This window comes from Procambarus clarkii, chromosome 13 (genome assembly GCF_040958095.1).
Source record: "Procambarus clarkii isolate CNS0578487 chromosome 13, FALCON_Pclarkii_2.0, whole genome shotgun sequence".
Taxonomy (NCBI): domain Eukaryota; kingdom Metazoa; phylum Arthropoda; class Malacostraca; order Decapoda; family Cambaridae; genus Procambarus; species Procambarus clarkii.
The window spans coordinates 7,454,344-7,468,951 of record NC_091162.1 but is presented as its reverse complement, the minus strand read 5'-3'; the positions used below and the strand labels follow the sequence as shown (position 1 = coordinate 7,468,951).

The following is a 14,608-nucleotide window of genomic DNA, read 5'->3' as shown; positions in this document are numbered from 1 at the left end:
GTTTTTAAAGTGTTCAGTTAAACTTTAAATGGAAGTCATAGCACTTGAATGTGAAATGTCTAAAATGCATTCTGTGGCTTATGCTCATTTAAATATGGTATGTAGTTAGAAATGAACATGGATAAATTTACATTTAAAATTGTTTCTGGAAAAGGACACTTCATTCTTTTAGCTGTACATAAGTTGTGCTCCAAACTGGAAATTGGAAATTATCCAGAAAATATTCATTGGGGTTAAATAAAAGAAATTTAAGACTGTATTAGTATATTTTGTCTTACTATTATTACAAGGTGTAAATCTTTAAGATTTATTGAACCATATTGTGTTGCTACTTTGGTAAACCATATCACAGAGCCGTGACACATCACAGCATGCAACAAACTTGACAAGAATTGCTGACAAAAATATTCATTACGAGTAATTGCAGCAGTTTTCTTCATTCTTAATCACCAATGACTGAAAACTTACATGTATAAAGTATGCCGCAGATTTATAACTGGTGAATGTAACACACTTCTGAGAAAAAACTAACCATCATTTGAAGCATTTCTTTATGCCATAATATTCGTGTGGAATTCTACAGAAGTTAGTGCATCATGTGTGAAAATTGTTAACCAAAGCAATACTTGTGATTGTTGCACGACAGTACAATGAAAAATATTTCAGAAGGTATAAAGGTCAACATTTTCGACCAAATAATTTCATGCATGCTACATAAGTTAAAACTAAATATAAATAATGCACCACTAAAGCAAATGCTAAATTTTTACCTCAAAGTTCTAAAACAAGATTATTGTGTCATTAGACCTATCAGTTAAGTAGAATTTTTTTATAAAGGTCAATTATACACAAAACAAAAAATGTGACAACATGTATTTATAAAATCAAATTCCAGGGTCGAGGAGCATCATAATTATCAGTAAAAGGTGCCAAACCTGGACGAGTATTTGCACCTTTACCAGGGAAAGGAATTAATTATCAGAGGAAAGTGCCAAACCATTATGACTATATAGGACTTGCAAGGGGTCAGGATGGAATTCATGTCTTGGTGCTATATAATTTTATTCAAGTATAGTGGTGTATTTATTTTATATCCAATTATTGTAGCACAAGTGAGCTAGTTCACCAGGCAGATTTTCCAGTTTAAATCACAATTGACAGCCATTGTTTTTATAATTAACAATACATTAATTTAAAAATTTCCTAAAAATCTAATTATGTACAAATCTCTGATAGACATAGTGCATGTACTGTGATGTTTTGGTTAACTATTTTATGTTAGCTTTTTTTAATGGCATAAGAAACTGAATACAGTAAATGAAAACTGGTTTAATTTTCAATTCATATCCGTCCCCTCCAGAGCCGCACACTGCAGCACCCTCTTCCCTCTACTTGTGCCGTCAGTTTAGAAGTCTCTGGACAGATCTACACAAGAGCATCACTTGTGAGTAGACAGCTACATCGCCTACAACCAATAATTACCCTAACAACCCCTGGACATGTGCAATATCTTAAAGACAAAATCTAAATATATATAAAACTTTAATAGGCTAGGTTGATGACATTCGCAGGTCAAGAATACAAAACTAAGTTTTGCCAAATGATGGACAGACAGATTCCCAGCCAAAGCAATTTGAACTGTCTATATAAATTTAAGATACAAAATGAGCACAAAAAAAGCTGTGACACCAACCAAGAGAAAATATAATTTCTAATTCACTATTAAAACTTTAAATATCCACAATATATTTTCCATAATTACTGGCCTACTAATCTAAATTGAATAGTTTTCAAACATCATTTAACATTCTTAATCTAAAGTGCATCGACCCATAACCTCTTACAGAGGGACAGTTTGCCATGTAGATGAATTAGATAATGTTGAACTTACTCCTCCTTACCTTGTAATCACAAAATATATCTAGTATACTGTACTTGGGTATGCAGGTTAGTAATATAATATGATAGTCTACACTAAGTACTATGAAACCTTAGTTCATGTACAGCTTGAGTTACCATTTTGGCTGCATCACTCTAGGATCATATTCAGAATCAAGAAAAAACCCTATTCAAAAGACAATTAAATTACATGAATCGTTCGGCCTTCCACAAGAGTTGCTACACTAAATATTATATTACCGATAATTGGTATACAGTACCTGTACTGTTGTTGCAAATATATTTGCATGTTGCAAATAAAATATTACCTTTATTTTATTCCAGAGTAATATTTTTATTTGCTGGCCATTTTGATATCTATGAAGACAACTACAGTACAGTATTGCTGTAAGTGGATAAAAATTACAATAAGAATGACAGCACATGATAATAAAAGCCATACTGTTATAAGATCATGTATTTAAAAACAGGCTGACCAGTAGGCAGTGAAAATGTTCAGAAGTACAGTATATTTTTGTGTTAGTGTTGTTCTTTGTGTCACATGCCACTATAAAACAGGGTGACCCACACGATCTACCTCTAAAGACCCATCACAATTCTGTGAACGCTCGTCACTATGTGCCGCTGTCCTCATATTCCTTCACACATCTCGGCGCGACTCCTCGTTATCACACAACTCAACAAAACAAGCACCTCGCCTCCAAATGAAAACAATTTTATGCACTAAATAAAATACAACTGAATGCTAGAAATTTTCAGTCTAAAGAAATATATAAAATATAACAAAGATTAACTGAAAATTATACTATATTATTTGCCTTGAAATTTTGGATCTTTGTTATTTAGTACAGCAATACATAAAATTTACAGGAACAGTCTAGATTATATCTAATTCAATAAAATGCTAAACTTTTGCTCATTAGATCAATATCTAAGTTCTATAGTTGTATCCTTTTACTATTCCATTACGTATACAAACAGTAATTTATGCTTATACCACAATAAGCATAAAACTAATAAAAAGAAGTTAAAGAACGTTTTCTATGATTATCTGTGGGTGTATAGAGTTTCAAACATGCACATGGTACACTGTACATGTACACGCGTGTGTGTTCATCAAGAGACGCACACATGTACGCACATGCAAGTAAAGCCCCTTACTTTATGGATACAAGTGAGCTTCATGAAAATATATTTCTTGTTATAGTTTCTTAAAGCTATAAACCTTTTGCATCAAAGTAGACATATTCACGGTGGTTATTGCATGTTATAAGCCATCTACTATCGTATATTTGGTTGGATAAAAAAGACTACAAAATTAAGAAATAATCTTAACTATATAGTCATTGATGCTACACAATTTATAATGTTAAAACAAAACATTCAGTGTAATACTAAATATCTTCCAGTTATAAATAACTGGAGTAATTAAAATAATTGGTAAATCAGACTTTATATTGCTTTTGACACCTGACTTTTGTAACTTAGTGCATACTTCACAATCTGATGCAGCCTCTCCCACTAAATACTAAAGTGTAGTATGTAGGTTGCCTCCACCACCACTGCTGCTGTTGTTCACCATCGTGTGATCACACCTACACACACACACACACTAAAATAAGCATGAAGTATGCCAGTATAAAACCATATAATCAGGCCAATATAAACTATTACATGAAAATTTATGGACCATTTAAGACTATTACTGTTCTGTAACAGCCTGCTGTAACTTCAAAAAAATTAATAAATGATTTAGTTTTACATGAGAGTACACTTCACTATGCATATAAAAAATCCCAAATGAATATATTTTGCTGTCTACAGTGCAGACTTTAGTTGTTTGTCACACATTACAACCAGGGAGCAACCCTGTTATGACCCTTGATATGCACATCAAGGCAATAATCAAGTACACAACAACCTACCAAACTGGCTTAATCAATCTCCAAGAGGCGCGCTGCTCTGAACTGTGGACCCCAGGGACCTGACGGATCATCCAAAGGGTTGGTGTCGTCCGGACCATCTTCGGCAAAGTGGGCATGGACGTGCTCTTCAAAGCTGTTGAAAAAAAAAATATATATATTTATATACAAGGTTAACTAAATTCTTGCTCAAAGCCAGTGATGCTTCTATAGATGTAAATGCAAGCCGACCACCAAGGAAGGAAACCTTGGCCTGTGGTTAGAATGAAATACAAAGCAAGGGCACACATACAGTGGGGGACATCAAACACAACTGTGAATCATAAAGGAAACGTTAATGTAGTAACGTCCCCAGCAGAGCCAATGATGCATAGATAGCCAACGCCACTTGGCTGAAAGTATGAAGTACAGGACGAGCCCTGTTAGAGGTTCTGTACCTATCACTGACTACGGGGAAGTGAGATATAACTATTTATGCCCCACTTCCTAGTCATTCGTACCTGTTGACCTAATTACCTCACATTTTTATCACTTTAATAAAAAAAAGTTGTGGTTTGAATTGGCATCAACAACCTCTTCCTTCAATGCATTCCACTTGTCTACCACCCATACAGGGAATAAGCAATTCCTTACATCTCTCTTTGACTCAAATGCATCCAGCTTTCACTGATGTCCCATTGTACTACCCTCTTTTTAACTTAAATAAGCTTCTTTTATCCACTTTACCTTTCCCATCAAGATCTTCTATGTAGTTATCAATTTTAGTAATAATCTACTGAAGTTGCAAACCTCTGAACTTTCTCAAGTTTCTGTTTATGCTCCACAAGTTGCGGGTTCCATGCTGGTTTGGCATACTCAATTAATGGTATCACATAAGTAGTGTATGAACTAGAAAGCCTCCTTGTTTAGATATTTAACCCCTCAATTGCACGACATGGTCAGGGATGTTTCAGGCTATGACATAAGATTCAACACTCCTGCAGATACATGGAGTGCTTCCTCAGGCCTCCGATACAGATGCCATTTTGGAAAAAATCGTGGGCACCCTCCTGGGTGTGAGGGTCCCAGTACTGAGAGGGCAACCATCAGCAACACGTGCATCAGCAGCTCTCACCACTGGCATGAGGATCATGCCCCACTATCATTTAATAATGATGAAATAAGTAATTGCAATTGCTTTATGAAGATAATCATAGAAGATCTCAACTGATACAGTCCATAGACAAGCTTCAGATATCAGCCAACTAAATGCTAGTTACAATCTTCACAGCAGGAGGCAGACATCCACAGCACAAACCCACAGTCTGGCGTGTCTACACATCACAAAACAGAACCTCATGTTCCATTAGAAAATAAACTTGTGGAAAATCATTCGTATTCAGGATTTAATGAAGAGGATTCTAATAATAATAATAAGTGTTGTGGTTTGAGTTAGCAATGTGTGTAGTATATTGGGAGGCATTTTGCTATGTCAAGTGCTGTAGGCAAGTGACCAGCATGTGGTGCTATGCTGTGCTTGGAATATGAGATTGCTACACCCCACCAAAACTGCTTAGTAGTTCGCAATGGTGCCCAAAAATGTAGTTATATATAACATGAATATATATATATACAGCGGATAAAAACCCACACTTATGTATGTGTGCACGTATGCAAGATTGACCTGAAAGCCATGGACGTTGATCTTGCTACGTGGGAAACACTGGCTGCAGATCAATCAGCCTGGGGGCAGTCTGTTCAGAAGGGTCTCTCCAAGTTCGAGGAGTCACTTGCCAAGAAATCAGAGGCAAAGAGACAGAGAAGGATAACCAGTAGCCAGGAAGGCAGACCAGAATCAGACTTCATTTGTGCTCAGCGTGGGATGGACTGCCATTCTGGGATTGGCCTCATCAGTCACACCAGACGCTGCACCAGCATTGACAACCAGAGCGCAACTCCATAGTCTCCCGAGATTGAAGAATGCCTACTATATATAAGCAGCGTAATTTTTAGCATAGTTCCACACATTTAATTATATAAATTCCTTAATTACACATTATTGAATAATATTACTGCAAAAAACTAGACATAAAAACCATTCAGTCATTGAAATAATGATATAAAGATTTATTTGCAGCATCCCCCACCACACTGCCGAGCTGGAGCACACTGACACTGCCTCGTCCTCTCACAGCTAATGAATGTTGTCACACTTCCTCATCCCATTACGGCCAAAGAATGTCACATACAACATTTTTTGTTAGTGTTTTGTAATCGAGAATGTATTTTAACAATATAAGAAAGAAAAATGAGGAGGGGCGAGATCATTTATTTTTCAGTGCCTCGAGAGCCTGTCATATGTTATAGTTGCATACTACAGTAGTTAAGGGCTAAGTAACACATTTGGGACAAACTTGTGTTAACAAGAGAGTAACAGCATTAACTCAGGATCAAGAGTGATCATGGCTCATAGATTGGACTCAGGTGTATTTATACCACAAACACACTACAGTATTAAAATAATTATCGTATAAAACTATTAATGAAAAAAGTAGCAACTAAGCATCTAAACCCAAATGATTTTCCTTCATACTGTGCAACACAGGTGTATGGAATTATTAAAAGAATTTTCCTACATATCTCCATACACAGTATTCAATCACAATGGAAAATCAGATCATCATCACATCAAAGAATAATTACAAACCATTACTCAGTGTCATACTGGACTTCATTAAAATTAGACTACTATTTTTGTACAGAGAATATCAACCACCTTTAAAACCCAAAACCAAGAAAATAAGGACTGACCGTTTTTGGTTGTTTCGTTGGAAAGCCGTCGAGCACACTGGACAAACGTGCTCCAGGTGAGAGTTGATGTGCTCCTCCAGCAGGCTCATGGCTTCCGGTTGAAATGAAAGGCTGCACATTGGACACTGAATCAAGTGACTGAGGAAATAAAAGGATAAGGTTAATGCAAGCTGTTGTGTTAGCAAAATTAATATTTCATACATAAAAGACGTTCTTTACCAGCTGTACGTGATTCATGTTTACAGACATTAATTCCACCTTATCAAAGTATTAATATATAATTAAAGTGCACCTTTGCTCCTGGTGAGTGGGAAGGGTCACAGAGTCATCATTGTCACTGGTGCTGTGGAAGTCATCATCATCAGACTCGTGGCCCTGATTTCCAGGCAGCTGCTGAGCAGGGAACTGGCTCATTACAGCTGCCTGAATGGCTGTTGGGGTCGTCTCTGGCTGTAGTGGAGGCGGAAGAAAAGAACCAGGCATTGGTTGAGCTGTAGGAATATGTGGTGGTGACATCACTAGTGAGGCACCAGTGACAGGGTTGGTCACTAGCATGGCTGAAGCACCGTTTGCACCCGACTGGCTACATGGCAGGTAAGGATAGATGGAGGGAGTTGGAGATGGGGCCGATGGCCGAACAGAAGCACCATTAGCTTCGTGGTGTACACTGGGGACTTGTCTGTCATTCTCAGGAAGAAAGACTGGTGCTGTTCGCTGAGCTGGCAAAAAGCTGTTGCTGTACAGAACTTGTGTCTCATCTGTGCTGTTTTGAACTGTTGGTGTTGCATCTTCCTCCTGAGCTTCAGGTGAATTGTTCTGCAGCTGTTCTTCATGTACTGACTCACTTTGTTCTTCGTCTACTTGTGATTGTATAACTACCTCTTGTGTTTCTGATGCAGGTTGTGACTCCAGTGGCTGTATCACATCAAGGACAACCCTCTCAGTATGTGACTCCTGTTCCTCTTGACGTGCCTGCAACTGCAGCTTAAGAGAATTAATCTGAAGAGAAAGTTCCCGTACTATATCTTCCATTTTGCGATGAACCACTTCACTTAACTGCTGGGTTGTATGGGAGCAACTAGTGCAAGACGTTCCAGTTAGTACTGTGGAACACGACTGGACCATAGCCGGAGGAGGTACACTTGCCTCATAACTACAAGCAGCCACTTCCAAGTCATCTGCATCATTATCTCCATCATCATCCACATGGAACCATGCACTAACTTGTGATGATACAGAAGACGTCATCGCTGACTGCTTCTGAAAAGAAATAAAACGTATTGCTTTTTTTGTGTGCATGTGTGTGTCCATGAAACAAAAATCTTAGCACTTTCTTGAAAACCCCTACAAAGATGTTTAACATTTTGCAATGTTTTCTAGTGGCTACCTGAACATCACTGAATCACAAACGTGCTAAATAGAAAAAACTGTAGAAAGAATTAATTTACCTAAAACAATTAGTATATAGAAATTAATATGCTTGTGTGCATGCATAAACCAGGTACACATTTATTTATTTCAATTTGCACCAGCCTGCTGGGATGGGACTATTTTAGTAGAGGATTGTTATCACCTCCGCTTTGTAACCTGATCATACCTGCCACAGGAATACTTATTACTCAGGCCTATTACATTTACTACCCTCAAGGTAATAAGATGGCTTAATCAATATCTTGTACTCACAAACAGAATTATCAACTATATACAGAACAAAATTTATATTGAACTTAACTTAACCAGACATCTGCCCACCAGGCCACCCCACGAGCTTCTAATGCTCCGCCGGCCTGGCCACCACCATCTGCCTCTTACTAGGGATGCCGAACTATTAATAATATTCTTAATTATCATACTAATTACAAAAGTATTCGTTCTCAAACAGGCACAATCACACTAACATAATGTTTCACACATTCTAATAATATAACTAAAAACATTCTTAAATAATTTAAATAATAGATTTACTTCTAAAAGGAGACAACATCTGGTAACACAACACCCAATCAATACTCGCCCAACTATCCACAGTCGTACAGGTATAAGACACGAACATATCCTGTCTACTCTACAGCCAAGCCATGACTCATACATCATACAGTATATATACACCAACATACAATACTACTGTATTATACATTCTAATATATCACCAAATGCATAATTTATATCACCACTACTAATGTACAGTGGTACCTCGGTTTAAGAATTTAATCCATTCCTGGGAAGTTAATTTCCCCATAAGAAATAATGGGAAATGAATTAATCTGTTCCTGACTACCCCACAAACCGCACTTCAAACTAAATTTTATACCCAATTCATCTAAATAAACCTACAAAACTATGTTCCAGTTATTACTTACCTTGCTGATGACTGCTGTTGGCATATGGAGTACATGAGTACACCCAAATCCTTTACATTGCCTTTGGATTCTATATTATGATTTGACTGCGTTTTGTATGTGGTTTCCATTTTTACATTTTCATTTTTTCCGTAGTGCATGAGCTGAAACTTATCCTCGTTAAACACCATATTATTTTCTGTAGCCCTTAGAAAGACCCGATTTACATCTGATTGAAGGTTTGCCGTGTCCTCTATATTGTCTACTCTCATAAAAATCCTAGTGTCATCTGCAAAGAATGATAGGTTGTGTCCTTGTCTATGTCCGATATGAGGATGAGAAAAAGTACTGGAGCAAGCACAGTACCCTGGGGAACTGAGCTCTTCACAGTTGATGGACCGGATTTAATTTTGTTGACTATTACACATTGGGTTCTATTAATCAGAAAATTGTAGATCCATCATAGATCAGTCCAGCGACCAGACCTCCTGGTTGCTGGACTGATCAACCAGGCTGTTAGACGCGGCTGCTCGCAGCCTGATGTATGAGTCACAGCCTGGTTGATCAGGATACCTGATCAACCAGGCTGTAACTCATACGTCAGGCTGCGAGCAGCCGCGTCTAACAGCCTGGTTGATCAGTCCAGCAACCAGGAGGCCTGGTCAACGACCGGGTCGCGGGGACGCTAAGCCCCGGAAGCACCTCAAGGTAACCTCAAGGTAAGGTATTTTTATTGGTAATTCCTTTTGAACACATTTTATGTGCAATAACACCATGGTCACATTTGTCGAAGGCTTTTGCAAAATCTGTGTAAATTACATCAGCATTTTGTTTGTCTTCCATGGCATCTAATGCCATGTTAAAGTGGTCCAGCAACTGTGATAGGCAAGAGCGCCCTGTTCTGAAACCATGTTGTCCGGGGTTATGGAGATGCTGGAATTCCATGTGTTTTGTGATCGTACTTCTTAGCACTCTCTGAAAGATTTTTGTGTGTGAGGTTAGTGCTACTGGTCTGCAATTTTTTGCCTCTTGCCTTTTTTCCTCCTTTATGGAGTGGTGCTATCTCTGCTGTTTTAAATGTCAGGGATAATGCCAGTATCTAGGCTTTGTCTCCAAAGAATGTGAAGGGCCTGCGATAGCATTTCTTTACAGTTCTTGATGAATATTGAGTTCCAAGAATCAGGGCCTGGTGCAGAGTGCACAGGCATATTGTCTATGTCTTCTTCTAAATCCAGTGGAGATTTTGGCACCCAGGTGTGTGGGAGCACAGATCCGCTTTTGACTGAAGAGTAAATTTTATTTATTGAAACAATACTGAAGTAGTATTAACTAAATCCAGTTGAGGAGCTCATAACTACAAATTGTGTATACTGCATCTGGGCCCAGTGTATATATATATATATATAACTACACACTGCACCCAATATGGTTTAGTAATATACTTACATCATTCTCTCCTTGAGAGTTCATGGACTGACGGAGCTTCTTAATTTTCTTGGCAAGACGCTTGTTGGTGATAGCTATGGTCTGATACTCAGCCTTGGCAGCCTGAAGGCGACTACTCAGGTCACTAGCAATCTTCTCGGCAGCTTCTCGTCCACTCTGATCTCTCTCCTGAATAACAATAACATGAGGGGTATAACATTTTTCCTTAGATGAAATAGTATGATGTAAATCATGCAAATGGAAAAATTGCATGAATGTCACACTAGCTTCAAGAATAAGCATCATGGACCTAACTCCTCCAGCTTCAGTGAACTAGTGTAAAATAAGTTCACAAAGTGTCAAGGATGTGAAGACGACTGTATTCCCATCTGTCCAATATTGACTCTTGCAATACTAATTACTTACAGACACCAAGAGGCCCACCTGGTCCTAAGAGAAAACAAGAATCAGGCACTCTCTGGTGCTTAATTAAGACTCTGGTACCGCAGACACAAGTGCCACCCAGCCTATAGACTCACGCAATCCCTACTGGAGACCAAGATCAGAATCTGGTTTGCTCACTGGGAAAAGGGAGCCTGGGGCTCAGATAATGAACAAAGACCATGAAAACACACCCAGAAAGGACAGGCGAAGTGAAACAAACACCTAATCTAAATAGGAAAATCTAATAAAACAAGGCAAATAATAGTTGGATACGAGTAAGCACTTCCAATGTCACTTCACCCACTCACCACTAGATGGCAGCCTCGTTCACCTGAGGGTTCAACCAGACATTATCATCACTCGCTGCCCAAAACACAGCCAATTCCCATGGGAAAGAAAAGAACAATGGATGGAGACAAAAAGCCACAGTAGGTCATCCAGAGAGAAGCATTTCATAACATTCAGAGCTTGATTTCTATGCTGGCCCCTCTCCTGAGAACATACATATACAGGGTACTGTACTGCAATTAAAAGAACAAAAAGAAGAAAAAGAGCCTATCCATAATGCCAGAAGCCACAAGACCTGGGAGAACAAGCATACCAGGATGACATCACCTACACAACACAAATACAGTGAGGATGCAGTACCGTACAGTGAACAGAAAATAAGCAAGCAACACTTTTAAGAGTGCCTAAATCTCAGAGTCTGTATATCAGCAAAGCAAGCTGTAATCCTTGGTTAAATATTCTGCCACAGTGCTTACCACAGTACAGTCCGTTAAAGCACATGTAAATGTAAACATGATACAATGAATCTCTCTTTCTCTCTCTCTCTCTCCACAAAATTAAGGTGAATTCTGAATTGAGTCTGCCAAGGCTCAAGATATTTGCTAAAAAACTCTGAAATACTATTGATTTTAGGAGAGAAACCTTATAAATACATGGAGTGGGATCAAATTTATATTCTACTGACATGTACTGAAGGAATGAGCATTACTTTTTCACCAACTTCCTTAATTTCAAAGCAATAAAAATTAAAACATACCTGAACATTTTCCAATAATTCAATCTTTTCCTTAAGCTGACAAATAGTAGCCTTGAGCTGGTGATTATCTTGGTTAACAACAGCTTCACGTTCTTCATGAATGTGTTTTTGTTCCTCGGCATCTACAAGTTTCTTCTCAACATCCTTCAGCTTATCCTTTGTGCTCGTCTTAATACAATGAAATGCATGCATTAAGCAAATTAGTGACATGTATTAGGCAAATTAATCACACAGAGTTATGCTAATTATTGACATTTATTAGGCCAATTAACCCTTGGGCTACGTGCCTATTATTCCCTAATAACCCCAATGGTGTGCAGGATAAAATATATAAGTGCTTAGTCATGAGTCAGTTGAGAATTGTTATTGTCAATTGCTGTATTGCTTTATCAGCACTAATTTGTTCTTTTTATTTACAAATGTTATGACAGCTATCATAATGCTGCAGATTTTAATAAAATGTTGAAATTTCCACTGCAATTGAAACTTAGTACAAACAAGAGTGATATATGCTGCTTCATGGCATGACCAAGCAGCCGCAATCAGCTGATTGGCGAGAGATGTTACTGTCTATTATCTGCACGGCAATTTGCTTTTTTTATTAGGAAGATGTCATACTGGGGTCATCATAATGGTGAATATTGTAATAAAAAGTAAGAATACATTTCCATTTGAGTGAAATTTGACAACACACGCAGTGCAGCTGCTCCATCAGTCAACTGGCGTCACACATTGGGTAGTTAACAGGTGGAATGCATTAGACAGTGATGTGGTGGAAGCCAACTCCATACACAGTTTCAAATGTTAATATGATAAGAGCCCAATAGGCTCAGGAATCTGTACACCAGTTGATTGACAGTTGAGAGACGGGACAAAAGAGCCAGAGCTCAACCTTCACAAGCACAACTAGGCGAGTACAACTAGATGATTATGTGGCAAGTGTAATGTGTTGCAGTGGAGAAGAGAGGAAGCCACCTCTTCCCCCCTCATTCTAACAGCCCTCCGCCTTCACCAGTGTTTGGAAAATGTTGGAGCAATTTTCCTTGTTTAGACTCAATAATGCGTGTATGTATGTATATGTATATATGTATGTGTATATGTATGTATGTATGTGTATGTGTATATATGCATAATATATATATATATATATATATATATATATATATATATATATATATATATATATATATATATATATATATATATATATTTATATATATATATATATATATATATATATATATATATATTTATATATATATATATTTATATATATATATATATATATATATATATTTATATATATATATATATATATATATATATATATATTTATATATATATATATATATATATATATATTTATATTTATATTTATATATATATTTATATATATATATATATATATATATATATATATTTATATATATATATATATATATATATATATATATATATATATATATATTTATATATATATATATATATATATATATATATATATATATATATATATTTATATATATATATATATTTATATATATATATATATATATATATATATATATATATATATATATATATATATATATATATATATATATATATATATATATATATATATATGTCAATTTTTTTTATTGGAGTCAAAATTAACGTTAGGTAGGGTTGGTTAGGTTCGGTCATATATCTACGTTAATTTTGACTCCAATAAAAAAAATTGACCTCAAACATAATGAAATGGGTAGCTTTATCATTTCATAAGAAAAAAATTAGAGAAAATATATTAATTCAGGAAAACTTGGCTTATTAGGCAAATCGGGCCTTGCATAGTAGGCTGAGAAGTGCGTTCTGGCTATTAGGTACGACATATATATATATATATATATATATATATATATATATATATATATATATATATATATATATATATATTACTAAATTATTTGCAACTGACATATCTCATATGCCATGGGCAAAGTGATGTCATAATAAATAGATTGTGATTTTTGTTGTGTTGTGTTTAATATAAACTTGACAAAAAATGGATATTGATGAATTTGTACTTACCTAATGTGCTTAAGGCCTATTTATACAGGTATTTTACTACACTACTTTTTCTTGTAAGTTAAGTCACAGACCATTGTATGCGTTATAGTGGTGCCCCTCCCCCCATTTCTCTCTGTTTTTGGGGAGGGGGTAGGGGAAGCCTGGGGCTGACAGGTAGTACGAATTCCTTGATGGGATGAATCAGCCTCGCCCCATATACAGTAGTTTGTTCAAATGAGTTCAACTCAGTTATATTGAAGAGTTATAGCTTTTCAAATATATACACACTGTGTATATATAGTGCATAAACCAACCCTATCACAGGAGGAGGAGTGTACATTTTGGTGCTGCTAAATACACCTCTACAAAATATGATGAAGTATAAATGACATTTAATCACATGCTTCGGAGAAAATGTATTGACTGGACACCTACCATCTGTATAACTGTGTCAGTGAGCCGGTCTTCTAACTCCTGGGTTACCTTCCTACTACGGTCAAGCTCTTCAAGCTTATTAATCAGCTCTTCATTCACCTGTAAACAACAACACCGACACCATTTTAAATAATATTGACAAACACAGAAATATCTCTAAATTAACTGAATTAGGGTAATGACGGACAGTGCTTCGAGCTACCGGTTCATAATGCACTTAAACTTATAAAATAATCTTCAACACAAAAATATACGAGTTT

At 36.5% G+C, this 14,608-nt stretch overlaps 1 protein-coding gene across 14 annotated transcripts in view; it reads right to left on the bottom strand.

The window, feature by feature from the left end:
* Nucleotides 1-247: 247 nt before the first annotated feature.
* The window catches only part of LOC138364236 (tax1-binding protein 1 homolog), a 57,330-nt gene continuing 42,969 nt past the window's right edge, over nt 248-14,608 (bottom strand). For 11 of the 14 annotated variants that reach the window (XM_069323572.1, XM_069323573.1, XM_069323570.1 and 8 more), the window contains 6 exons: nt 14,349-14,447; nt 11,865-12,032; nt 10,397-10,564; nt 6,904-7,871; nt 6,612-6,749; nt 248-3,957 (listed from right to left, as the gene is read on the bottom strand). In XM_069323572.1, the coding sequence (XP_069179673.1) occupies nt 3,834-3,957; nt 6,612-6,749; nt 6,904-7,871; nt 10,397-10,564; nt 11,865-12,032; nt 14,349-14,447 (1,665 nt within the window). In that variant the 3' untranslated portion in view covers nt 248-3,833. The remainder of the gene's footprint in view (nt 3,958-6,611; nt 6,750-6,903; nt 7,872-10,396; nt 10,565-11,864; nt 12,033-14,348; nt 14,448-14,608) is intronic. The other 3 variants (XM_069323571.1, XM_069323579.1, XM_069323568.1) reach the window with 1 other exon arrangement.